At 52.4% G+C, this 24,419-nt stretch overlaps 14 protein-coding genes across 14 annotated transcripts; 7 read left to right on the top strand and 7 right to left on the bottom strand.

Moving 5' to 3' along the window:
- Nucleotides 1–3: 3 nt before the first annotated feature.
- Nucleotides 4–1,125, bottom strand: MRET_2632 (uncharacterized protein; the record flags this gene model as incomplete). Its single annotated transcript, XM_027629259.1, has 1 exon — nt 4–1,125. The coding sequence occupies one exon, from the start codon at nt 1,123–1,125 to the stop codon at nt 4–6; it is 1,122 nt and encodes a 373-aa protein (XP_027484848.1).
- A 162-nt stretch (nt 1,126–1,287) lies between these two features.
- On the top strand, nt 1,288–2,156 carry MRET_2631 (DNA 5' AMP hydrolase involved in DNA repair; the record flags this gene model as incomplete). Its single annotated transcript, XM_027629258.1, has 3 exons — nt 1,288–1,809; nt 1,835–1,879; nt 1,908–2,156. 3 exons carry the CDS (start codon nt 1,288–1,290, stop codon nt 2,154–2,156), a joined length of 816 nt encoding a protein of 271 aa, XP_027484847.1.
- On the bottom strand, nt 2,121–3,743 carry MRET_2630 (uncharacterized protein; the record flags this gene model as incomplete). Its single annotated transcript, XM_027629257.1, has 1 exon — nt 2,121–3,743. One exon carries the CDS (start codon nt 3,741–3,743, stop codon nt 2,121–2,123), a length of 1,623 nt encoding a protein of 540 aa, XP_027484846.1.
- Nucleotides 3,744–3,764: 21 nt separating this feature from the next.
- MRET_2629 (INO80 complex subunit 1) lies at nt 3,765–5,995 on the bottom strand (the record flags this gene model as incomplete). Its single annotated transcript, XM_027629256.1, has 2 exons — nt 3,765–5,877; nt 5,904–5,995. 2 exons carry the CDS (start codon nt 5,993–5,995, stop codon nt 3,765–3,767), a joined length of 2,205 nt encoding a protein of 734 aa, XP_027485078.1.
- A 129-nt stretch (nt 5,996–6,124) lies between these two features.
- Nucleotides 6,125–10,480, top strand: MRET_2628 (ATP-dependent RNA helicase DHX29; the record flags this gene model as incomplete). Its single annotated transcript, XM_027629255.1, has 1 exon — nt 6,125–10,480. One exon carries the CDS (start codon nt 6,125–6,127, stop codon nt 10,478–10,480), a length of 4,356 nt encoding a protein of 1,451 aa, XP_027485232.1.
- Nucleotides 10,481–10,518: 38 nt separating this feature from the next.
- MRET_2627 (methionine permease) lies at nt 10,519–12,234 on the bottom strand (the record flags this gene model as incomplete). The annotated part of the gene is made up of 1 exon (XM_027629254.1): nt 10,519–12,234. The coding sequence occupies one exon, from the start codon at nt 12,232–12,234 to the stop codon at nt 10,519–10,521; it is 1,716 nt and encodes a 571-aa protein (XP_027485071.1).
- Nucleotides 12,235–12,434: 200 nt separating this feature from the next.
- Nucleotides 12,435–14,015, bottom strand: MRET_2626 (homeobox domain protein; the record flags this gene model as incomplete). The annotated part of the gene is made up of 1 exon (XM_027629253.1): nt 12,435–14,015. The coding sequence occupies one exon, from the start codon at nt 14,013–14,015 to the stop codon at nt 12,435–12,437; it is 1,581 nt and encodes a 526-aa protein (XP_027485072.1).
- Nucleotides 14,016–14,491: 476 nt separating this feature from the next.
- MRET_2625 (homeobox domain protein) lies at nt 14,492–15,406 on the top strand (the record flags this gene model as incomplete). The annotated part of the gene is made up of 1 exon (XM_027629252.1): nt 14,492–15,406. One exon carries the CDS (start codon nt 14,492–14,494, stop codon nt 15,404–15,406), a length of 915 nt encoding a protein of 304 aa, XP_027485073.1.
- Nucleotides 15,407–15,501: 95 nt separating this feature from the next.
- On the top strand, nt 15,502–16,056 carry MRET_2624 (exosome complex protein LRP1; the record flags this gene model as incomplete). The annotated part of the gene is made up of 1 exon (XM_027629251.1): nt 15,502–16,056. One exon carries the CDS (start codon nt 15,502–15,504, stop codon nt 16,054–16,056), a length of 555 nt encoding a protein of 184 aa, XP_027485074.1.
- Nucleotides 16,057–16,130: 74 nt separating this feature from the next.
- On the top strand, nt 16,131–17,798 carry MRET_2623 (uncharacterized protein; the record flags this gene model as incomplete). The annotated part of the gene is made up of 1 exon (XM_027629250.1): nt 16,131–17,798. One exon carries the CDS (start codon nt 16,131–16,133, stop codon nt 17,796–17,798), a length of 1,668 nt encoding a protein of 555 aa, XP_027485075.1.
- A 1,928-nt stretch (nt 17,799–19,726) lies between these two features.
- Nucleotides 19,727–21,362, bottom strand: MRET_2622 (acyl-CoA dehydrogenase; the record flags this gene model as incomplete). The annotated part of the gene is made up of 3 exons (XM_027629249.1): nt 19,727–21,007; nt 21,050–21,277; nt 21,318–21,362. The coding sequence occupies 3 exons, from the start codon at nt 21,360–21,362 to the stop codon at nt 19,727–19,729; spliced, it is 1,554 nt and encodes a 517-aa protein (XP_027485076.1).
- A 219-nt stretch (nt 21,363–21,581) lies between these two features.
- Nucleotides 21,582–22,318, top strand: MRET_2621 (ADP-ribosylation factor-like protein 2; the record flags this gene model as incomplete). The annotated part of the gene is made up of 6 exons (XM_027629248.1): nt 21,582–21,615; nt 21,648–21,789; nt 21,827–21,843; nt 21,890–22,035; nt 22,065–22,145; nt 22,187–22,318. 6 exons carry the CDS (start codon nt 21,582–21,584, stop codon nt 22,316–22,318), a joined length of 552 nt encoding a protein of 183 aa, XP_027484845.1.
- A 133-nt stretch (nt 22,319–22,451) lies between these two features.
- On the top strand, nt 22,452–23,285 carry MRET_2620 (AP-3 complex subunit sigma; the record flags this gene model as incomplete). The annotated part of the gene is made up of 1 exon (XM_027629247.1): nt 22,452–23,285. The coding sequence occupies one exon, from the start codon at nt 22,452–22,454 to the stop codon at nt 23,283–23,285; it is 834 nt and encodes a 277-aa protein (XP_027485077.1).
- A 410-nt stretch (nt 23,286–23,695) lies between these two features.
- On the bottom strand, nt 23,696–24,118 carry MRET_2619 (uncharacterized protein; the record flags this gene model as incomplete). The annotated part of the gene is made up of 1 exon (XM_027629246.1): nt 23,696–24,118. The coding sequence occupies one exon, from the start codon at nt 24,116–24,118 to the stop codon at nt 23,696–23,698; it is 423 nt and encodes a 140-aa protein (XP_027484884.1).
- Between the last annotated feature and the right edge of the window lie 301 nt (nt 24,119–24,419).

The following is a 24,419-nucleotide window of genomic DNA, read 5'->3' as shown; positions in this document are numbered from 1 at the left end:
ACATTAGCGTAGAGCATAGGTTCGCCGAGAATGTTGGTTGATATGAATCGAAGGTTGTGTTGTTGTGCGATTGTGGGCATGTTGGTATGATACAGAGAACATAACACGATCACGCTGCATCGCTGACTGAGACATGCTGCTACGTGCTTTGCGGCACGACGGGAGCATGTATCGCTTCGTAGGAATGGTATATGAGATGGGACGTCCATTTTCGTCCACAAACTTGCTCGTAGAAGCTGTTGATGTAGCCTCGGCTTTGTTTTGACTCGAAATCTTGAAACTCGACTGCATCTTCTTGTCTCTCAAGGTATCTTGTGTGAGGCGTTTTTCTCCAAATGGAACTCGTTTTGGTCCAGCATTCGTTGAGCGCTCTCGCAAAGGCGCCTTTTCGAGTGACATCCCCTTAATCGAAGCAGTAACTCCTTCCACAGGATCTTGTATCTCGGGAATGTCGATACCAAGACCAATGACATCGCCATCCGACGGCATGGTATCCAACCGAATAGGTGCCTCGCGTCGTATTGATGCAGAGTGCTGCATGCGAGAGGACACATGCCGAGGCGGCACCTTTGCTTCCTCATGATCCTCTGATACAAGAAGGCCGTCATTCTCGGGCTGCGAATGGGGAGAGAAACGACCGGACTCGAGCGTGCCAATACGCGGCGCTAAGGGGGTGGGGGTTGCGGCGAAGTCGGACGAATCTTCACAGGACCTCTCTCCTACTTCGTGAAATGAGACACTTTTTCGAGGAGAACGGGACGATTTGCTTTGGGTGGTATCAGTCAAGGACTTGTTGCTTGTGTGCTTTGGAAAAGAGAGACCCATACCAAGCGTGCCCTTGTTCATCGGCATATGCTTGATGGCATGTTGACTCAATGGAGGAAGCACACGTGGCTCAAACTCTGTTCCACCCGCACCTCGTTTAGGCGAGGCAGGTAGTGTGTCAGATCGGGTATCTTGGCCCGTCACCCAAGCTGGGCGTGGGCCATCAAATTGGGGTGTATCGGCCTCCAGTCGGGGCGCGGATGGCATGGGTGGTGGGCTTTGTTCAGTGCAAGCATCTCCACGCTTTTCTGCGATTCGGCGCGAGCGTCGAATGCCTGTTGGAGGAACGTGATTAGGCATGTCGAGCCTCGTCGATTGCCACAAGGAGCCGTGCGACGTAGGTCAGACCAGGCGCCCCTCTCAAGTGTTGCCCACGTGGCTATAGGAATAAACAACACAGGGGTCGCGTTCTATCACGTGGAGGAACACGCTCCACGTCCGCCTACGCCCTGTTCAAGTACTATGGCAAGCAAGGCCATGTCTCGAACTGCGCCGTTGCTACTCGCGCATAGCACAGAGCCGTGGTCTGTTTCTCCGCCAAATGCAATGTGGTATGATGCGCTGAAATATATTGCCAAGCATAAAGATATATCGACCTTTCCCAAAGGACTCTTGGTCGATGCCGACCCGTATACATACACGATTTGTGATGGCTACCCTAAAGCGCAGTATCATTTTCTTATATTGCCCCGGATTCCATTTTATGTAAATTATAACGAAGAACGCACAGAAGTCCCAGAGAGTGATATGGAATCGATATCCACATTACTGAAGAGTCGCTTTGCGCGAGACATTTTGCGACGCATTAGTGACGCAAGAGACCGACTCGTGGTAAGGATTCATGAGTCTATGAAGCAGTCTCGTGTACGCCCTGATGGAGCATATGCATACTATCCTGAATCGGAGGCAGATTGGGGCCATACGGTATGGGGTGTTCAATCGGGCTTCCACAATGTCCCATCGATGCGGCACTTGCATTTGCATGTACGTGGACCCATACTCACAGCAGGTGATTTCGACTGACTTGGTCTCCCAGCGACTCAAGCGAAAAAAGGTACGTGACGCCTTTGCTTACTTGCCAGCACTACTTGTCTTTCCACCCAGGCGTGGAATATTGGCTTCCGATGGAGCAGGCCCAACAGTGGGTTGATCAGGGTCGGACTCAGCTCCCACATGCTCCAGAGTACTACGAGAGTCTATTGGAGGGACCTTTTGTAGCACTGGATGGAATGCCCAAGACATTCTCAGACCTACCGGAAGTGAAATATTACTTGAAACAGCGATTCTCCCGCGTGTCATCCCAGCAGCGCATGAGTGATAATCGCAATTGAAGACTCGCACAAGCACACGAGCTCATGTCGTGACGGTATGACCATCACATCCAGCACGGGTCCGACTTCTAGTGGGTGTATACGACACCAACCTGACGTCGACGGCCCCGCTTCGTTGTGTCCGATGCCATATACATACACCAGACTCTGTGACGTGGACGTACGCGTCTCGACGGCTATGATCCATGTCATGGACGTGCCGCGGTACATGTATATCGGATGAGCGTCGCGCTTGGATGCAAGAACGTAGCTGATGGCCGGCACAGTTTCTGTGTGCGTCCATGCAAAGAACGAGATGGGCGAGGGTGGTGTGAAAACATGACCATCCATATCATGCTTGAGCAGCACAGCTGGATCACGACTCGAGGGTATACTGCGTGCGAGGAACGAGACCTGGTCTTGGGCATGGAGTACCTTGCCATTCGCATCAATGTACGAAAGATGCCATGGTGTGCCCATGTCAAAGTCTTCGTCTTCCAAACCATCTTGTAAGAGGCGAGAGGATGTGTATGGATCGAGGCGATCCATCATAGGTGCCATATCGGTGGCATCGAGCGTCTCTGGGACGCTATCGTCGTTGACCAGCAGACTCGGCCAACGTGTACCTGAATGTGCCTTGGTCATGTGCAAAACGAGCTTCGCGTTGTGTGGACTTGTCTCCCAGGACCATGTACTTTCGTCTGCTAGGATAGATGCCCATAATGTACAGTTTTCCATGGTGCCCTGCAGGAGATGCTCTTCAGCACTCTGTGGTGGATGATCGTAGATGCGGGCGTGAGGCGGGCATAACGACAGGGAGAATCCCTGAGGCTTGAATGTCGCGCGAACGTCATCTTTGCTCACAGATAGGGGCAGAGTGATGGAACAGCTCACATCGTCAGGGGTCTGACTCCAGGCGTACCAGGGCAGCGGTTTGGGGGTGTCTCGCGTAGGAAGGGAGACGGGTGTTTCTGCTGCCAACAAAGCTTCAGGGCCATTGCACAATGCATATGTGACAGGATGGTCGCAGGTGACGTGCCACAGGATATGTGCGCGGTCATCAGAGAGGGACACACACACCACATCAAAGTAGGTCGACGGCGAGTGGCGGACAGCTCGTTGCAGAAGAGCATACGATTCTTGTGCATGCATGACGTGCCATGGCATGGCTTCGCCGTCGTGTTCTACGCCTGGCACTTCCACTTGCGTATGTGCGTCTCCGTGTATCGCAAGGAGGCTTGTCCCAGTTCCACTGAGCACCCATGCATTGCCCATGCGAGAAAGGGTCGGCATGCATTGCGACCCATCAAATACACCGGCATTCGCATATGGCGTATCTTGCACTCGAAATGAGATATCCATGCCGATTGCTGCATGTATCAGCGAGCCATCTTCTGCGACATAACTCAGCTCATTTTGCACGATGGCCGCCACGGGGTAGTCTGCCTGGGCCTTGAGCTCCTTGTATCCCAGTCTCGCGCCTGCCTGAGCACTGTGTACATATACACGCTTTGGCAATGGGTATATGCGCGTATAGGCATCTTGGCGCGGGGCCAAACGGTACGCTTCGAACGCGTCGCTCGAAAGACTCCGATTAGCACGAAACATGGAAGTGGAGAAAAACCTACGTTACACGGCCGCTACCTGCGCTTTGTTCTCGCCTCGAGCCTCGCGCGTGCGCCGAAGGACAAGGAGTTGGCGTGCAAGCATCGCCTCATCATCTGAATCGTTCGTGTCGTCATCAGAATCGTGTTTCTCGTCGTCCTGGTCAGCATGCAGCTTGATACGCTCCCAAGCGCGTTGGAGCATGGAAGGGGCCGGTGCTGAGCCCATAGCTGCGGACAGGTCCAAGTCCCAAAACGAATTTTGAGAGTGCTCGTCACCATGCTCATCACCATCGATATCCAGGTCTAGATCGTGCAAGTCAGATGACGCGAGTCGGTGGTCCCGTGATGAGTGAGAGTGTCGTGACGAGAGACGCGCACGCTTCACAAATCCAATCGGCGAGCGAGTCAAGGCACCAGCGTGGGATCCTGCCGCGGCGGCGTTCGCGAGGATGTTGGCCAGTGGATAACAGCTTTGGGTATTCATCGGCAGTCGTTTCTTAGGTCGTGCCTCGTCGTACCGACCATGCTCGGGATCGTCAAGTATGCCGCTCTGTGCAAGCACTTTGGCCTGCTCCTCTTCCTGAAAGCGTACAAGGAAGGCTGCGCGCTCTTCTTGCATTTGCTTGCCCCATGCGATTTCCTCAGGTGGGTCTGCATCCTCGCGGGCATACGCGTCCGGCGACATGCGGGGCATCGCAGGCACGAGGAGTCGATCCGTGTGCGACTCGGGGCATGCTGGAACATCTGCCTCGTCAGTAGGGTCGGCTCCGCGCTTCTTGATGAAGCGCCGGGATGTGGCAGACGCATAAGTGTCGCCATTTGGATCGAGCAGATGCTCGTACATCTCGCACCACTTGGCATAGGCTGGATTCGGCGTGCCTTGCCACAGTGGATGCGCTTCAGAGAGCGGCACCGATCCCTGTTGAATCCAGGCTTCATGCGCACGATGGCGTGCGGCGCGTGAGACATCATCGTCGAAGGGGTTCTCCGTGCCTGGCGCGCCAGGCGGCAGGGCAGCAGGGCCCTCGAGGTAGTGGTACAAGAGCCACAGAAACACATTCGCTCGGTCTTTGGCTGAGACGGGGTGCGATGCCTGCGGGAAGAAGAGGGAGTGAACGTCGAATGGCGGAGGGAAGTGCATCGACATAATATCCGTGGACTGCTGCGTCAATAGGAAGATGAGCGTGACGACCGACGTCGGCGGATACCGCTGACGACGCAGACGCCGAGCGACCTCAGCCACGTCCGTGGGTACTTCCTCCGTATCTGTGCCTTCTTCGTGCTTGGCTGAGGCCGAGGCGGTGCCTGAGCCGCCAGGAGGACCAGGGCGCTCCGATGGGAGAAGCACAGCTTTGAGCAATGACTTCATACGCGGTGCGTCCTGCATATTACGACGCGTGTTCTCGGATTTTTGCAGCGATGGCAGGGGATGATAGCTGCGCAAAATCGTCTTCATCTCCGGGTAGAACGCGAGTGTGGTATTAATGCGGCCTACATTGACCAGCAGGCACACCTTCGAAAAGTCTTCGGCATACTCCTCGTCCAAAAAGCACTTTTCACGCATGCTCTTGGTGCACTTGCCGCTGTTCATCAGAGCCTCGATATAGAGTTCTTTGAACGTGAGCTTCTCGGCTCCGGGATGAGCCCATGCCATGCAAGCGTCATTCTGCTTGTCCTCGTCCGTCAGTTCATTCACAGGCGTGATCGACATGGGGTAGTGTGCATCGCGCCACGTCAAGTAGTCCGAGCACCGCTTTTCCCACGCCTCTTTCTCCTCTGGAGACTCGTCCGAGCGGCGTGCTGAGCCGGCGGATTGCCCGTACGGCCACACGAACGAGGGATGGGGGCCAGCCATAGCGGAAGTTACACACGCCTGCACCGCCGGCGGTGCATGGGAGAGCGCCGACTTGTCAGAGTCATTCGCGTTGGAGGCCGATCCTTGCGTCTCGTGGCCGCCATGAGCGACGCTGTGTACAAACGTCGACATGGGAGCACCGCGTGTACCCGCTCGTGGATTCGTAAAAACGCGGCGTGTGTCGGAAAACAGGTAACAAAGCATCGCGTGCTGCACATCGGTGCGGGAGAGTGGCTCGCCGTCGTAACGCTTGACAGGTTGATTCCGCGCTTGCGAAGAACTGGATGTGAGCTCGTGCATACGTACGTTCGCGCCATGCTAGTAGGCCCAGCTGATGCACCATGTCCTACGGCTTCGGACATGGGCGTATGCGACCGCGAGTCGGATGTGGACTCCATGAGAATGGTGGGCGAAATACGTGGCACATGGCTCCCTGGCTTTCCAGTGCCTTTGGGCCACTCGCCCGATGATCGGGGTCGGTGCACGGATGAAAAAAAGGTGACGCTGCCACGCAGGCCTCTTTCTTTATGGCCAAGAAGAAAAAGCTGCAGCTCAAGTCCAACGTGCAGCGCGGCTTTGCGACCACGTCGCAACCGAAGCGCGAGGCGCCACCCAAAGAGGCGCCACAAGCTGCGGAAGCGGCATCCAAAACCCCCGATGAGACGCCCTCCGCCGCGAGCCAAAGTACGGCGCCCCCCGTGCCAAAGGAGGCGCCGAGCAGCGATGCCTTCGACCCTGAAGCGGAAGAACTGCAGGCCCTGCAGAATCTTGTGCAGCTTGTCTATCCCAAGGTCGAGAAAGAGACGCAACGCCGCGGAAAGACGATCCAGTTTCAGCAGCGATTTGCCAAGACGCTCTTGCCGGCCTCCTTGGATGCGGGAGTGTGTGTCGAAACGCTGGCTATGGTGCGCCATGATGCTGAGGCTATCACGGACTGCGAACAGGTCAATTTTCTGGCAGATGACCCTCGGCAACGTATGCTCCGCGATACGCTCGGCGTATCTCCCCCAGCAGAGTCCGAGGCCAAGGCACTGGAGCGAGCACTCACGCTCTGGGAGCTACTCCTATCTCTCGGCTTTTCGCGCGAACAAGCAACGATGGCTTTGCTGTATGCACCCAATCTCGAGACGGAAGAGTGCGTGGCATGGCTCGTGGCGCAGCTAGAGCCACAGACGTACCGAGCGCTCTCGTTCAATGTGGACACGCCACAAGAGTACGCCGCACCCAAAGCCGCTTCTATGGACGAGTCCATTCCGCCTGTCTACGAGGGCTATACATTCACACGCGCCGAGCAGGATCCTGCTCTGGTGGCGAAAGACACAGCCCCCAAAAAAGAGGACGTGCGCGTCGTCACAGCCAGCAGCGTAGATGCCCAGACGGTGGAACGTATTCGTGCACAGACAGACACTTTGCTGCAGGATCTAAACGCACAGCTCGACCAAGACGATCCACTTGTCGACGTGATTGAGCACCCGAATGATGCCTGGAGCACAGCACGGATAGTAGCGCTACAAGTGGACAAAGACCGCGCGCGACGCAGCAAACTGCTCGGAGGTGTCCCAGACGACGAACTTGCCTCGCTCTTATCGCATGCTGAGGCAAGCAAGCGGCTTGACCGGCTGGCCGCGCGTGCTAAGGACATGATGCAGCAGAGTGAGATGCAGCCTGACTTCCACCGCGGCTTGTCGAATCAACGATTCCGTGAACGTATGCGCCAGCTCGAAGCTGACGAAGCCGCCAAGGCAGCTGAGCTACAGCGTGAAGAAGAGGCGCGACAACAGCGTCGCGCCGATATCGAGCAGCTCGACGAATTATCGGCGTCGCCGGATCAAGAGCAGGATGAGGCGCCACAGGACGAGGGACTGTTCGACCTGCTAGAAGAGCCTGCCCCTGCTGCACCGGACGCAAGTGTGCAGCTGCGCTCCATTGCTACGCAAGGTAGTCAGCGAACGCCGCGGTCCCTACTGAGTGACGTGCTTCGTCATGTGGATCCCGGTGCTTCGTACAAATTTATACCCATTTCGTCCGGCACAGTGCACCGCAGTGAGCTGCGAATCCAATGGACTGCAAGTGGCGGGCGTCCGCCACTGGTGGACACATTCAGGCTGACCAAAGAGGGATGTGCGTCCCGGACGTTGGCCGACGATTACGTCGCGACCATTGCCCTCAACTGCTTTGGCCGCGAGCGACAAGTCCAACGGCACATGTCGCCCGGTTTCCGCGATATATGGGACGAGCTAGAGAGTCTGCGCTCCCAGCAGATGAATGCATTTCTGCGCGACGAGGTCCTGCATGTGCAGCATACGCTGAGGAGGCGCGTGCCACCAGCACCGCCGAAACGCGAGCAGCGCAAGACACTCATGGAGCCTGTAGTAGCCCCGATTGCCACGCGTGCGCGTGAGCCCAGTGATGCACTGCGTGACATGTGGACACGACGTATGTCCTCGGAGGCGTATCAGGCCATGCTGCCAGGTCGTCGCGACCTGCCGATCTACCAGGCTCGAGATGCCATCCTCCAATGCGTAGCTACGTCCCAGGTGGTGGTGCTCAGTGGTGAGACGGGCTGTGGCAAGTCTACGCAGCTGCCATCGTACTTGATGGAGGACTGCCTCGCACGTGGTGAGCCCTGCAAAATGTATGTCACGGAGCCACGGCGAATCTCTGCTATAACGTTGGCAGAGCGGGTGTCACAGGAACTGGGTGAAAAGCCACGCTCGATGGGATCGCCAGAGAGCTTGGTGGGCTACGCCATCCGTCTAGAAAGTCAAATTGGCGCGAATGCACGCCTCATATATGCTACTACAGGTATGGTGCTACGCATGCTCGAGTCATCTGTGCTAGATGACGTAACGCACATTATCGTGGACGAGGTACACGAGCGGTCCATTGAGTCGGACTTTTTGCTCATTGTGCTCAAAAAGCTGATGCAAGAGCGACCTGACCTGAAGATTGTGCTCATGTCAGCCACATTGGATGCAGAGCGCATAAGTGCGTACTTTGACGGGTGCCCCACGCTCGCTGTCCCTGGCCGGACCTTCCCTGTCGACGTGCATTACCTGGAGGATGTGCTGGAAATGTGCGACTACACTCTCGACCTCGAGTCACCCTATGCTCGGACAGACAAGATGAACAAGGTCGATCTCAAGACAAATATCGATGACATCGAGGAGGACGAGGACGATGTCGATGACGTGCCAGGCATACAAGACACGCAGCGCTACAGTGCCAAGACCATTGATACACTCCTCCACTTGAACGAGCACAAGATTCCCTACGAACTGCTGGCGGCGCTCGTAGAGCGTCTGTGCTCAGACCCCGCGTATGAGTCATTTAGCCGCGCGATCCTCGTCTTCCTCCCGGGTATGGGCGAGATTCGCGAATGCATGCGGCATCTGAGTGAGCTGCGCCGGTTCCAGACTGAGTGTCAGGTGCATGTGCTGCATTCGAGCATCGCATCAGACGAGCAAACGGCCGCCTTTGCACCACCCCCGCAAGGCATGCGTAAGATTGTGCTTGCAACGAATATGGCCGAGACAGGTATTACGATCCCAGATATTACGTGTGTGATCGACTCGGGACGGCATCGCGAAATGCGCTACGACGAGAAGCGCAAGATTAGTCGACTGGTTGACTGCTTCATTGCACGCAGTAACGCAAAGCAGCGCCGCGGACGAGCTGGACGCGTTCAGCACGGTATTTGCTTCCATCTCTTTACCCGTAAGCGGCATGACGAGTACTTGGATGCGCATCCCATACCGGAAATGCTGCGTCTATCGCTGCAGGAACTCGCATTGCAGCTCAAAGTCATGCCGCTTCGCATCGGTGCCAGCATTGAAGATGCACTTTCACAAGCGCTTGATCCGCCACTCGCGGCCAACATCCAGCGCGCTGTGGCGTCGCTGGTCGATGTCGAGGCCCTAACGCCGAACGAGGAGATCACGCCACTCGGCCGCCACTTGTGCCATATGCCTCTGGACGTGCACCTCGCCAAGTTTTTGCTCGTGGCCGTGCTCTTCGGCTGCGTAGATGCAGCTCTGTCAATCGCCGCTGTTCTCAATTCCAAGTCGCCCTTCCTCAGAAATATGGGTCGCGAGGCAGGTCGTGGACGTGCGGCGTTCCATTCGACCGAGGCGCAGAGCGACTTTATGGCGTTCGCTCAAATGTTCCGCGCATGGCGCTCGTCCGTATCTCGCCACCAAGGCCAGGCGTTCTGCTCAGCGCATTCTCTCAGTGCTGATGTACTATATCAAATCGAAGAGCTTCGGCAGCAATACTTTTCATACTTGATCGATACTGGGTTCGTGCAGGTCGACACGGACACACGCAATGCCCTGGCTCGGCGTCGATCTCGACAGGGTCGCCCTCGTTTGATGGACATTCCAGCGCACCTCGACACCTATGGTCAGAGCGTCCCGGTGGTTACCCTAGCGCTTGTCACAGCCATGTATCCTAAGCTCTTACAGGTTGATGAGAAGACCCAGCAGATGCGCACCCTTACCAACAACCAGCCAGCGGCCGTGCACCCATCTTCAGTGAATGCACGTCGTGCGCTAGGGACGCCTTCTACCCATTTTGTGTTATACCATGCGATTGTATACTCGCACCGACTGTATGCATGGGAAACGGCCGTCGTGGATGACCGCATGGTGCTACTGGTGGGCGGTGATGCAGAGTTCAAGCACACGAGTCGGAGCATGTATATCGACCACAACCGTGTACGCATGTCAACATACGACGCGCCGTCTCTCGTGGCGCTCCGCGTGCTTCGAGCGCAGCTGAAAGACATCTTGCAGACATCGTATCGCTCCCCAGGACGACCGTGGACGCCAACGCAGCACCGGACGATGCAGCTCGTATTCCGCACCTTGGGTGTATCGTCATGAAAAGGATCGGGTTGAATCGTAGCTATCGTAAAAGTACACTAGGTTGAACTATTATATGATACATGGTCATCGACTTCCGATGGATGCACGCGATCAAATACCGTGATCGGCGTGCCGTCTTTCAAGGATGACTGGCGCTCGACAAGCTTGTACTTGCCGACCGCAGGCATCAAAACATACCAGCAGAACCAGTAAAGGGCGCCGGCACCGAAAAAGCCCAAAGCAATAGAGGGGGCCATGCCATACCAAATATCTTTGAAGGTCGCCTCTTCTTCGGAGGGGGGAGGAATCCATGGCACCACGACCAGAAAGGCGGACACGAGCGTGAAAAAGATAGCAATAGGAAGCGTCGCCCTAAAGGTGGGCCTCCATTCACGGAGCCAGGGCACACGGAAACGCGACGAAACAGGGACGTAGGTCAGACAAAGACCAAGCCCCACGGCGGTGTTGACGACATTGAGTGGATACTGTGCAAGACTAAGCACAAGTTGGTATGCATCGCCCTGAGGTGGAGCCAGCATGAGAATCAGTGTCACGATAGCATGCCACGACAGACCGGCGAGGGGCGTGTTGAAAGGGCGATTCGAGGCAAACATTTTGGCAAAAGGAATAATATTGTCACGCCCAAGAGCCTGGTTCAAGCGACCTTGCGCAAAAAGAACAGCAAAGACATTTGCAACGGCAGAAAGTGCCACAAAAACCGAAAGCGCTTTCGCAGAGCGTTCACCAAACATGTGCTTGAAAAACGCAGCAGCGATAATCTGCTTGCTGTTTAAGATCTCGTCCATAGGCACAGCGGCGAAATAAGCCACCTGGCACAGTACGTAGAGAATGGTTAGAGTGACTAATGACACAATGCCTGCAATTTTCATGGTGCGCGCGGGGTTCTTGACCTCACCCAGCGCATAAAACAAGTTGGAGTATCCGACATAACTCCAGATAGCATTGTAAATGCATTGACAGACACCATACACGTCCGAGCGCGAGTTGACAAACGCGTGTGACAGGTTGTCTGGTGCTGGACCGATTGTGCGACCGGCAAGCGCAGCAAAGCCAGCAAACACAATGAGCAAAAGAATAACGACCTTGAACAGACCAACGGTGTTTTGGAAAATGAGGCCATACTTGGGCAAGGCAGCGTGCATGAACAAGGCAGACAAAATGACCGCGATTCCGATACCCTTGGAGCTCCATTCGTCAGTTTCTTCACCCACTCGGTTAGGATCCTTGCCTGCTCGTAAGAAGTACTGACCCGCGGCATTCGCATTACCGGCTGCCTGACCAAGTAGCAAAGCCTGTGCAGCATAAGCAGACGCCACCAAATGCTTGGGCTTGCGGTACACGTGCTGTAGATAGTTAAGCTCACCACCATTGCGGTGCATCGCCGTAGCAAACTCAGCATACACGGCAAACCCACAACCAGCAATGACTCCGCCGATGACCCAGTAGATAATACTCATACCAGCACTTCCGCTCTGCTCCAATATAGTGGATGTCGTAGAGAAGACACCTGTACCCAGGATTCGATTTACCATAAGGAAGATGGCGGATATAGTGCCGAGCTGCCTGCCTTGAGGCAACTCGTCATAGTGTACTTCAGCTGGGGGGTAATCTTCACCGGCCTCGGTCTTGGAATCGGGCGACGATCCCGGGTGGCCCAGCCGGGTCTCTTCGTCCGAAGGCAAGTCACTGAGGGAGCCCTCCTCCGTTACTATTTTTTTCTCCCCGGCTTGTTTATCGAATGAGCCCGTCATTGTCAATGACAATGGTACGAATACCAGGGAGTGACGGGTGAGCAGAAGATGAATGTGCCTGGGAGTCCGTTTTCTACGTGAATCTTCTGACAGGCAAGGGGCGGCGACGCACTCAGATGTAAGTTGCACGCCATCGGAGAACGTTTCCAGGAATGGAGCCAATCACAAATCATTTGATGCCTCCACTACTATGTTGGGTCCTACGGCACTAAGGGGGACGATATGATGCGAGAGAAATCGCACGTAAGCAAACTGGGTGCAATGGCATCGTGATTCCAACGTGCTCCCGTAACAGCATTCGCCATGGACAGTGGTGATGTTGCGTAATGAGATGTCGTCATCAATGGCGCAGATGGGGGTGGCGCTTGTCTTTCCAACTTGGCAAAGCTGTCTCGTCGAAGCATCACACCGTCAAGGCGAACAGCCGGGTCCGGATGAAGTCTTTGGTGTGCCTCGGCAGGGACGTTCCATACAGGCGTTATCTGCTCAGATAGGGACCAACCCTCGTCGGCAGCCCGCCCCATGAGTTCATCGGGCGCATTGAGCGAGTGAGCTAGTGCCACCTCAGCAGCACGTATCGCGCCGGCGCTTATCGGCGGCACGTGCAGTGACGACACACCTGACGCAGATGGCATGCCAAGCCAGTTCTCCATCGTCGTCACGTCAAGTCGCAAGTCGTCAAAATCTAGTCTCGGTAGCGAGTCTAGTGGGCTAAACACCACGCACTGCCGTGCATTGTCCATGTCAAGCAGCTGGTCCAACGACAGGGGAGGCGCTGCTGGCATGATCGACATAGATGCGGCAGTCGACGCAGGGGTAGCTTGTGCTGATGCCAGCATGGTAGGAGACGACGGTGCTACCACAGAAGGTACTAGGGCCGGTGTGTGCATCTGTATCGTCGAAGGAGAGAGTGCCGCGTCTCCGTGTTGCAGGGGCGAGGAAGAGAAGGTCATGGACTGTGCTGGTCCATCGATTGCGGGAGGTTCGATTGACGCGGTGCCCGACCACTCCGGCACGGCGGTGGAGAGATTCCCTTCGCGCTTGATGATGCCATTACTTTCCTGCTTCAGATCATGTGGATACTTCCTTATAGGAGAAGGTAATGACGGATCTTCAAGTCGTGACGGCGGCGGTGAGGGAAGCCCTGGGTCGGGAGACATAAAATCTGACTCTAGTGTGGTTGTCCGCCTCGCATTTGATCGCCTATTGCGTCGATTCTGGAACCAGATGGTGACTTGACGTGGTTGCAGCCCTGTTGCATGGGCGAGTTTGTATTTTTCGGCCTGCGTAATGTTAGGTGTATGTTCAAAAGCACGTTCTAATATCGCAATAGCATGAGCACTGTGAGGCCTGTGCGATTCTTGCGGTGCGCTTGCATCAGCCGCAAACAATTCAAGTCGTTCGTCAACGAGCGTAACGATAGCATGTTGTAAGTCACATGCGGCCATTTGGCATTGGACTTCAAACAATCGCTGGATCTGAGGAAGGGCTCTTTGGCGTGCAGATCCCCAGCGCTGCTGAGCATCGCGGAAATGCTCCGTGTACATGTGCTTCAGTTGCCCCAAGTTGCGCTCATACATTGAAACAAGTGCGTCGTGTACTTCACTCGAGATAGGGCGCTTTCGCAAAGCAGCTGCAAACGATTGAGCACAGACATGTTGCAAGTTCAAATGCGCATCGGGCATATCCATTATAGGACTTTGAAGAACAGGTGCATGTCCTGTTCGCAAGTCGCGTAATGTATGAAGGCACTCGTCTAAGAAATCAAGCTCGGGACGCATTTAGAGCGTTTTGTCAAACAGGTTTGACCTTTTAAGGGGAAGTCGAGACAAAGCGGGCGGCCTAAGCGCCGGCGGCATGCTAGTGGAGGTTCTTTGGGTCGAGACGCCCTCACGACACAAAGAGAAAATCTGTTCGATCACGGTTGGACGTAGCATGTGCCAGTGCGCTGGATGCTTTCCGGCGATGTTAATTGTTCCTAACTTTGAGCAAGAAGCCGTTATCTCCTATAGCAACAACGCTCAAGAGTACACTGAGCTCATTCCCTACTAGTCTTGAGTGCTTCGCATACGCTATGTCACCTATAGCATAGACTCACAATAGCTGATAGGGCATTAGCACCAAACTACGGATAAAATGTGTGCCCACACGTGTAGGTGGAGAGTGGGGACAGCGTCCTTTGTGTCAAGCTCTGATCTGTGAGCCAACCAGCGATGAGGCGAGGATCGAATTAAGCCTCACAAGCTGGCCTCCTCCCATGTTAACGCAGGAGCAAATTCGACAGAAACTTTTGGAGTTTGAATGCACACTTTTGAACGCATTGGCTGGTGATGTGGATGAGTCGTATTATGCACAGCTAAGGCAGTTGACGGAAACAGTGCGACGCGAGTTTTCAATGCAGCAAGAACATGGTACACTAACTAATGCCACACTTCAGTTGGGTGCACGAGTGAGCGATCGATTACAACAGCTGGCTCATCTTTTGCATGAAGAACGCATGCAAATGCAGTGCATTCATTCGGCTGCCAATATGGAGCTTGCTACGATCCTGAGAAGCACCGCAAAGCAACCCAGTGTTCGAGGTGCATCGTGCTCAGATAGACGCGATCCAGCATTGAATGCAAAGAACATGCGAAATTGGTTTCTCCGTAACTTGGGACATCCCTTCCCGTCACGAGAGGAAAAGGAGATGATTCTAGCCGAGACGAACGCATTTATACGAGATCACAGCATGCGGTTGAAATACAGTCAGATTGTTCTTTGGTTCATTAATACACGCAGACGCTCAGGATGGACTTCGTTTCTTCGATGCTACGCGCGCGGTGATAAGACCAAACTGTTGGAGCTGGCTTGGGCCATCCAGAATGAAGAGGGTGGAACGCATGAGACACGTCATTGGTCCGCTGGAAATTTGCGAGATCTTCCTGCTGGTTCGAGGCGATCTATCCAGTGCGACACTTCGAGTGCACAAAGACACATACGCACGCTGCTACCAAATTTGAACGACGATGCCATTTGCACGATGCGACGTGAATGGTCACGTATTGCTGATCGGGTTCGTATTGGTGCTAAAGAGCGTGTGGGTGAGTGGGTGGAAGAGGTCATTCGTACTCCTAGCGTGCCTTCTGCCTCTGCCTCACATCGTCGCGCGCTTCGACGTGTGATGCCATAGAAGTATGTTGTGGAGGTAGTGTTGTTGCACGCACAAGACGTTGAACGAAAAAATCGCAAAAGGCCACTAAGCCCAGCCATTGGAAATATACCATCATGTCTCATTCGTCATATGCGCATACAGTCAGCGACCCCACCGACATTGTCAATAAACTGCGTGAACAGATAGGTCCCGTGAAGCAGAATGTGCAAACAGCGTTTGGTAAACGCATGGAAGAGTGCCTTTCTGACTTGGAGGCCAAAGATGCAGCAGCCCGAGCAAATGACCCTAATGTATCACTACAACATCGACTAACTGCCTCCAAAATGCTTGTTAGCGCGGCTTATGTATACTTGGATATGATTTGGATGTATCTTAAGACCAAGGGGATTGATCCTAGCACGCATCCCGTGCATGCAGAACTCGAACGCGTGCATGCATACTTTGACAAACTTAAAAAGGTTGGTCCACCGGACCTTGATAAGCAATCCAATCGACTCCGTGTAGATGCAGATGCCTCAAAGCGTATGGTGCATGCTGCTACAAAGCTGGGCAAACACACTAGGTTCGACGAGCAAGACTCGGAAAAACAAGCTCAAGAGGAGGATAGCGCTACATTGACCAAAAAGTCAAAGAAACGCACCACTGGAAAAGCCAAGAAGACAAACTAATCTGTTTTGTGATAGTGGATATAGTATACCCAATGTGGATAATTGATGCATCCACTGAGAAATTTTTTTATCTTATGCTTCGAAGACCGCTAGTGACACAGCTTCGAAAATCTCTCAATATCATCCATTTGACGCGTCGATGGCGCTCGGAAATTGCGACCGGCTCTTTGGATGAGAAACCTACGGTCGGGGAATTGGACAAGCTATTCGCTCAATCTCGATCTCATGATGCCAAAAAAGTTTGGACGCATACTTTCACGAGGATGAGTGACTCTTTCACCCGGCAACAGCTCTATGAGCTTGCGCGTAGTGCTAACCTCAAAGATATGAAAGCATCTACACCCAAGGCTATGATTGTGAAAGCGTTCCTTGAACAGCGATTCAATCTGACAGATCCAAATGAAGAGACAGCATCGATATTTGTTCGCTTGCCCATGAGTAGCGTCTTTTTACTTACACAATGCGGTGCATTGTTATTTAAATCAGCTCAAAACTTCGGTGCCCAAGTATATATGGGAAAAAGTGGAAATGACGTTGGGGTCGCGATCACCGGAACCAAACGAGCCGTGCAAAATATGCAGGACTGGTTAGAAACGTTTGAAAGGGACATCCAATATATGTCAACACCGTACAGGCCACAAGCCCACACGCTGCCCTGGATAATGAAACGGACTCAGTGCCATGTATCGCAGGATAATGGTGACGCGAAGCTTGCTTTCTTGCATCCTTATCATGCGCAACAAGCCACAATGTTATTGGAGCAGCAAATGCATGTGCAATCATTACAATGGGAAAACCTGTGGTCTTTCACGCCTGACAGACACGTAACTGCGTCACCTTTGCCTTTCTGTCCATCAAGTATGGCTGATCCATCAGACGAATTCAATGTATCTCTCGGCACATGGACCCGTCTCTCAGGTGGGATAAGTGACCTACCCAACGTACTCTGTCATTTAAATGACGCTTCTCTCGTGGATCCTTTGGCTTGGCTGGCTTCAAGGGCATACCAAATGGAGCCAACATCCGACCCGTCGGTCATGGTTGATGGACCGTGGGAATCGAATCTCTCGCTCACATTTGGGCACATTCTATGGAAAGACCAGCCAAGCATAACTCAACCTCTTACCTCACACATTTCTGCACCAGCTTTTTTTTTCGAGTCTGAGCTGCCCAATGCAACCACGCAAACGCCATATATACCCGGTTGGACAGAAATGTCGATGGATGAACTCGAAACAGAGCGCATCTACTATCGCGGGTTAACGCCATGGGGTCCCATGGATTTAGTGGTAATTCACGAAATTCAGCATGAACAACTTGTTCCGCGTGCATGCTGGTGGCAATATGAGACGCATGTGCCCATATTGTGTCCCTTTGCCCCTGTCGATGTGTGCCTCACTGCTGTGAATCGAGCGCCTTCGCGCCTAGATGTACCAGAACTAATCAGAACCGTGGACTTGGATGACAGTTTTCGCTCATTACCTACCACTCTCTCTGTGGAGTTTGCAGGCACAAAGTTCTGGCGGCTATGGAGAAGTGAGCGCATAGTGCAACGCACATCTTCGTACGCTCACACTGATCACCCTAATGAGCTCATCTTTCATCGTGTATCTCTGCGCCGAAATTCGATGCCGCACTTCTCACACATAACGCGCATTGATTTCCCTACTTGGTCGAACGATTACATTGGTATGCTCACTTCGCTTTTGCGCACATCATACCCTACTCTTGGAAAACAATAACTCAATTTGACCCGGTATGAAGAGGCAGGGCTCAGCATGGATGTTCAGTTTATTCAGCTCTCGAGTCACATTCTTCGTCTGAGCTCAATCTCTTGATGACATTTGACCCCGTAGAATATTGCAGCATGAGTACGTCCCCCTTGATTTTGTTTTCGAAGCTGGTATGTCGAGATCGTATCGCCGTAGGAAATGGCAAGGATAGGGCACCGCGTTACGTTTGTGGATCGCTACATGTACGAATAAGAGTGTGAGAATTCTGCTTTGCTTGTTCTGAAAAGGTCATTTGGTCCAGGTGCATGGATGCACAGTATTTCGACCATACGAAGAAGGGCTTCGAACTACGGCGCTCGCTTCTTTCGTATGCCCCAATCTCCATGAGATAGGCATTTTTTGCGTTCGGGCGCCCTGGCTTCGAACGATACACTCTGGCAGTTCACAAGGAGAAATATCGCCACGAAATTGAAAAGGATGCGTATGGACAAAACCACGAGCATGCACTTTGTCGGTGCGATGCCCAATCAGTAGTACGCGAGATAAGGACAACTGATAAGGCAAAGCAAACCTTTGAAAAACGTGGCAACCGCACCTTTAAGGAACCTACAGGCCTTTAGAAAAAACATGGGGGAAACGAGAATCCACTCACAAGATGGGCCGAGGCACGAAATGCGGCTTTGTTCCATATGCGCATGGCAGAGCGTCTGGGCTTTCATATGGTTCGAATGCGACTCTTAGCGAACTTTTCATTAGCACAAATGGTATGGTGTCTTGTGTCGCGATCGAGGCAAAGAACGGTCATTGTACGCCAAACGCATCCTTGTGTCAGCTGCATGCTAGATGCCATCGTTCATCGAGCAATAGGATGTGGGATCTTGGTCCCTATTCTTAAGACTTCAGCATATAGCATTTGTACATGCAAACGTCATCCCGAGGTGACTTTTTAAGGATCACCGGTCACGTTCAACATGGAGTCAGGCACGCACACATAGGAGCCGCCGCAGACGAAATCTTAAAGTGTGCCATTAATGCAATGAAAAGGAAAATGCCTGTTCCGAGAAGATAGCTCCTCGCCAATACATCCACATATTAACACATGCATATAGAGCAGAATGATCCGAGAAATATCCACCATGTTCTCCGGCATATAATTGCATGGACCAGAGAAAGGCAGAAGAGCATCTTACACGCATGGGATACCATTGTTATTCGTTCCGCAAAACGAAGTTTATTTTCGTCTAGGCAGAGGATTTGTTGATTGTATCTGGTAGCACCGGACATGCCTTCATTTTTTTGCCATTCATGGATCGTCTAATGATGTTTCATCTCCCGCATATCGTGAAGAGATTATCATAAATGCGGCACATAGGCTTGTCGGTGAATGAACGCGGGAATGTCTTGCTCGAATACCATAAGCTGGCAGAAAAGCTTTTGGACATAAGCACACTGATCGACTGGGTTCATATATTCATAATATACCTCCAGCTTACATGCCGTAACCAAACCTATAGTGTTAGGTCGATAGATTCTGAAAATCATCTAAAGCCTTGGATAGCTGGGCATGTCGCTGCTTAGAACGTAGACGTGGCCGAAGTAGGGAATGAAGAAGTCCTTTCGTGTCCTGAGGCTCGGATCGCATTGTGTGCAGCGCAAGGTCGAGTTCAGAGCGCGCCTCGTCATCGTGCGCCTTGGAAATATGCTTACATTTGGACGAACGCGATAATTGAGAAGATGCAGAGAGAGTTTTGCCTGAGCGAACCTGTGACTTAGAGGCCTTCCCACCCTTCAGGCGCCCCATGTTGACAAAAGTGTGGCGCGTGACGAAATAATCAGATGGCTACCGAAATTACGTCAGTCCTGGTGAGTGGCACATTTCATAGTCGCTAAAATCTACATAGCTGAAAACAAGTGATTACGGATTTGACTACACAAGTTCATAGTTTGTGGTCATGAGGGAAGAAGCGGAATGACTGGCGAATACCAAGATCAGCAAGGACTTCCTCGGTACCACCTAGTACGGCATCGTACTTGTAATTGCGGTTATAATTCTCAATCTTGCGGCCCATGCCCGAGCGCGTAAGACCGCGACCACCCATAATCTGGACTGCATTATCAGCCACCTCGTGGCTGATTCGCGTCGACCAAGCCTTGAGCAGAGCAATAGGACCAGCCAAGAACTTGGATTGCTGCTTGTACGACATCTTGTTCATCTGCAGTGTAATATGCTCCAGGAAGGCTTGGCCAGCCTCGACTTGGGTGATGAGGAATGCGAGTTTCTGGCGCACCACGGCCTGTGATGTGAGAGGGCGGCCAAACACTTTACGCTGATGGATCCATTTCATAAGAATCTCGCAAATACCACGAGCACCACGGATCGTACCACAGCACATAACCCAACGCTCGTGGTTGAAGTTGGACAGAACAATCGGAATACCCATGCCATCCTGACCAATTACGTTCTTGGCTGGCACCTTGATATTATTGAACATGACAAAGGCCGTGCCTGCTGAAGGCGAGTACGATGTGTGGATGATACGAGTTTCTACGCCCAGAGCGCGGGGAATCAGAATGACAGCAAAGCCCTCGTCTGTACGACAGGCAGTCGTGAAATAGTCGGCGAAGTTACCATTGGTAATCCACTTCTTCGTGCCATTCACGATGTAATGCTGACCATCCTCGGTCTTCTTGGCATACGTGCGCAGGCCCATGACGTCACTACCGGCAAACGCCTCGGTAATGGCTAGAGAGATGAATTTTTCACCCCTAAACACGGGCTCGACAATCTCCCTCTTCATTTCATCAGAGCCAAAGTTGATCACAGGAGGAAGACCAATGACCATGCCGCCCTGAAGAGCATCCATAAAGCCACGCGTACCGCAGCGGGAAAGTTCTTGCGTGATAATCAGTTCGTGGAAGTAGTCAAATTCCTCAGGCTTGATGTCAGCAAACAGCTTGCGGCCAGCGAGATGCTTTCCTGGACCCAAGCGCATAGCATTCAGACCGTTAGCACCCATAAGTTTAACGAGCTCAACATCAGGGCGTTCACCGCTGACCTCACACTTTTCGGCCACAGGCAGTACGTATTTTTCTGTGAACACACGCATCTCACGCTGAAGGCGGCGGTGCGAGTCGGAATAATAAGGCGAGTGGAAGTTTTCTACGAGCCAAGCAGGCTCCGCATATGGTACCTTGGAGATGTCACCAGGCTGTGGATACTGTATATGTTAGATATGGGTCCAGCTTTTGCTAATACGTACATGCACTTTTGGCTCCTCACCTTCCACCTTGCCAATAATGAGGTTCTTGACACCTCGACGCATCAGCACTTCAATTGAGTGAAGACCAAAGAAAGTCTCTGTGGCATCCTTTCCAGCCACGTCATCCATCAAAAGCACTGCCTGGCCACCAGGGTGCGCATCAATAAATCCACTCAAATCATACACGTATGAGTCAACAATGATCCAGAGATCGTCGGGCTTGTTGTGCTATTTCTGTTAGAGCTCATGTACAAATCTGTGCACGTACCTTGGCGATTTCTTCGCGCGAAAAACGCTTCAGTTCTTGCGTCATGATAGTGTTGTAGGAAAGCAGCTTCGACCCCAAATTACGAGACTCGATTCAAATGGTTGCCGAGCCGATATTAAAGGGGATATTTTATTGGCTACAATTTCAGCGTGGGGTCACATGTCCGGAGACGCCGGCCACACACCGGATGAAATGTGGAGAAACGACGTGATACTCACCTCCACACTATAATTTCATCCCTCATTTAGTTGGCGCGTCTCGCACATGGGGCTGCTGAGCATTTTGCAGAAGAACAAGTGTATGTCATATGCTCTGGCTTATGCAGCGTAGACAAGGATCGAGAATTGCGCATCCTGTTTTTAGGACTGGATAATGCGGGGAAAACGACCACGCTAAAACAACTGCTGGGAGAACCATTGGATACCATCAGTCCAACCTTCGGGTTTTCCATACGCACATTAGTGCGACATTCGTACGTGGCCTAAAACATAAAACTTACGCGTAATCAGATTCACATTAAATATATGTATGTATTGACCTCAGCACGCGTTCATGTGCTTACACCATCTCAGGGGATGTAGGTGGGCAGCGAACGCTTAGGCCTTATTGGCGAAACTATTTTGAAAAGACAGATGGCGTTGTTTGGGTTGTGGACAGCGGAGACGTCACTCGTATGCATGATTGCCGAATGGAATTATGGAATTTGCTTGGCGAAGAGGTACGTGGCTAGCAACTTATTAGCCTCAGCGCCTAGCTAGTGCAAGTATATTGATCCTTGCCAATAAGCAAGACGTACCAGGAGCACTTGCATCAGATGACATCCGCAAGGTAAGCGCAACGAAACGGCATCGCGATTGACATGCTGCCAGCTATTGAAACTAGATGATATTCAGACACATGCTTGGAGAATACAGCCTACCAGTGCCTACACTGGAGAAAATGTCAATGGAGCTCTCGATTGGCTCTTGGAAGATATACGCGAACGATTGTACTACTACTAAGCCAGTTTGTATAGGTGGAGTGAATCTGTTAAGTATGCTTAGGTCATCGTGCCGAGCTGTCAATCCAACTGGCAGCGCTTCTAGATTGGAAAGAGCAGTGGAGATTCACAACCCGCGCGGCCATTGACCGAACATGACTATTCGCGCGGTGCTCATATTCAACAACTATGGCCGACCAAGGTTGACAAAGTTTTATTCGCATCTACCAACAGACCGACAACAAACGCTCATCCAGCTCATTTTCCAAATTGTGAGTCGTCGTGACGAGAATGCCGTATGCAATTTTCTGGATGCACCTGAACTCACGCCATTCCTGCCTCCCACCACCGGGGATGCATGGTCTAGGCTCAAGACAACGTCTTCTCTGAAATCTGATGAACAGGAGGATGTTAGCAGTGACTTTGATCCTTGGTTAGATTACGAAGATGATCTATCGACCGAGAAGCTTCAATATCATCATGCAACACATCGATGGCGACCCGATGACGAGCTTCGCGTGATATACCGCCATTATGCCACATTATACTTTGTGCTTGTCGTCGACCAGAGCGAGAGTGAGCTGGGTATTTTAGATTTGATTCAGGTTCTAGTCGAGGCGTTGGACGAATCCTTTGAAAATGTGTGCGAACTCGATTTGATCTTCCATTTTGAAGAAGTGCATGCTATCGTTGATCAGATTGTGCAAGGAGGGCTCGTCCTTGAAACGAATCTTGGACAGATTGTGACTGCCGTGCAAGCTGTACGTCAAGCTTATAAGGCCCCATTGTCATCCGCTTCATCCATCAGCAGCTTGCCGGGCTCTCTTGCTTCTAGCCTGAGTTCTACGTGGTCACCTTTATCTCTCGGCCACCTTGCTGACCGCGGGACTGATACCCTGGACTTTATTCAACAGTTTGGATCGCAGTATTGGCATGCCATTCAATCCAATGCTGCGCGACCCTCCGGGATGCGCTCACGCTTTTCGTGATCCACCGCTGCTCCTATATACCCAGCCATGAAGCCGTTTGTGAAGAAAAAATGAAGTTTTTCGCTACAAAGAGAGTCATAGTCGACCAGCGGCTATGACAACAACGGAAACGAAGCGTAATAAGGGGAGTAAAACTCCAGATAAAGGACAGATGGCCCAAAGACATGCACAGTCCCATTAGCGAGACTGGCTTCAAGAGGTGCCACTGTCAACCAAAACAAAATAATGAAAAGGAATCAGAAAAGGAATGCGAAAAGAGGTAACTTCGCTTCATCGCATCGCAGAGCGATATGGAAAATCGCGCATTTACATCGTATTGAGACATCACCAAACCGTTACACAGAATCCCAGTATTGACACAAACTTATTGATCCGTAGCCCTTGATACCCGTGAAATGACATTTGCTAGCTTAGAGAAGCTGGTAATCGACACCCGTAAGAACACCTTCCTCAAGACCTGCAAACTTAGAAAACAGGCCCTTCGTGGCGTCAAAGTGACCGAACCCGCAACCATCACAAAAGTCACGGATCGTTGCTTCGACGGTTTGTCCTTGGTAGTGGAGACGAACTTTTTGGTTGCACGAGCCGTAGCCACCGTTTTCAGCGACGGCCACGATAAAGTCATCATCCGACGGGGCATCACCACCACAGGCGGGAGCGTTAAGCATACCGCCAGCGTACCATGTCATCTTTCCTTGACCGCGCTTCTCAATGCCGTTTTCCTTGTGCACACGGGCTTTGAGCTGGTGAGCGCGCTCAACATGGTTAGCCGACACGGTTGCGGAGCCGGCAACAAAGAGGGCAGCAAGAGCAATAATAGAAGAGAACTTCATTTGGCTGTTGAAAGATTTGCGTCAAAAGTGGGTTTTGAAATTTCAATCACGACCAGTCGCGAAATGGATAAGGTGATGGGATGCTTGGGCAAGCGAAGCGAGGTGCTTATGGGAAGTGGTAAGGCGGAATCCCGAGTGGCCGTTGGTCCTTTTATTTAACCCTGAATCGCAGGGCGGAATTCGAGTCCCCCACTTGTGGCACAAGGTCTCTTCGGCCTTTCCAAAGAATTCGTCAACCTTGGTAGAAATGCGGCCAACCAAGAGTCGATACTATTCTCCAATAAAGTCATGCATCTCGCGG

The sequence above is a fragment of the Malassezia restricta genome, chromosome IV (genome assembly GCF_003290485.1).
Source record: "Malassezia restricta chromosome IV, complete sequence".
Classification (NCBI taxonomy): Eukaryota; Fungi; Basidiomycota; class Malasseziomycetes; order Malasseziales; family Malasseziaceae; genus Malassezia; species Malassezia restricta.
This window is presented reverse-complemented; position numbering and strand designations above follow the sequence as displayed.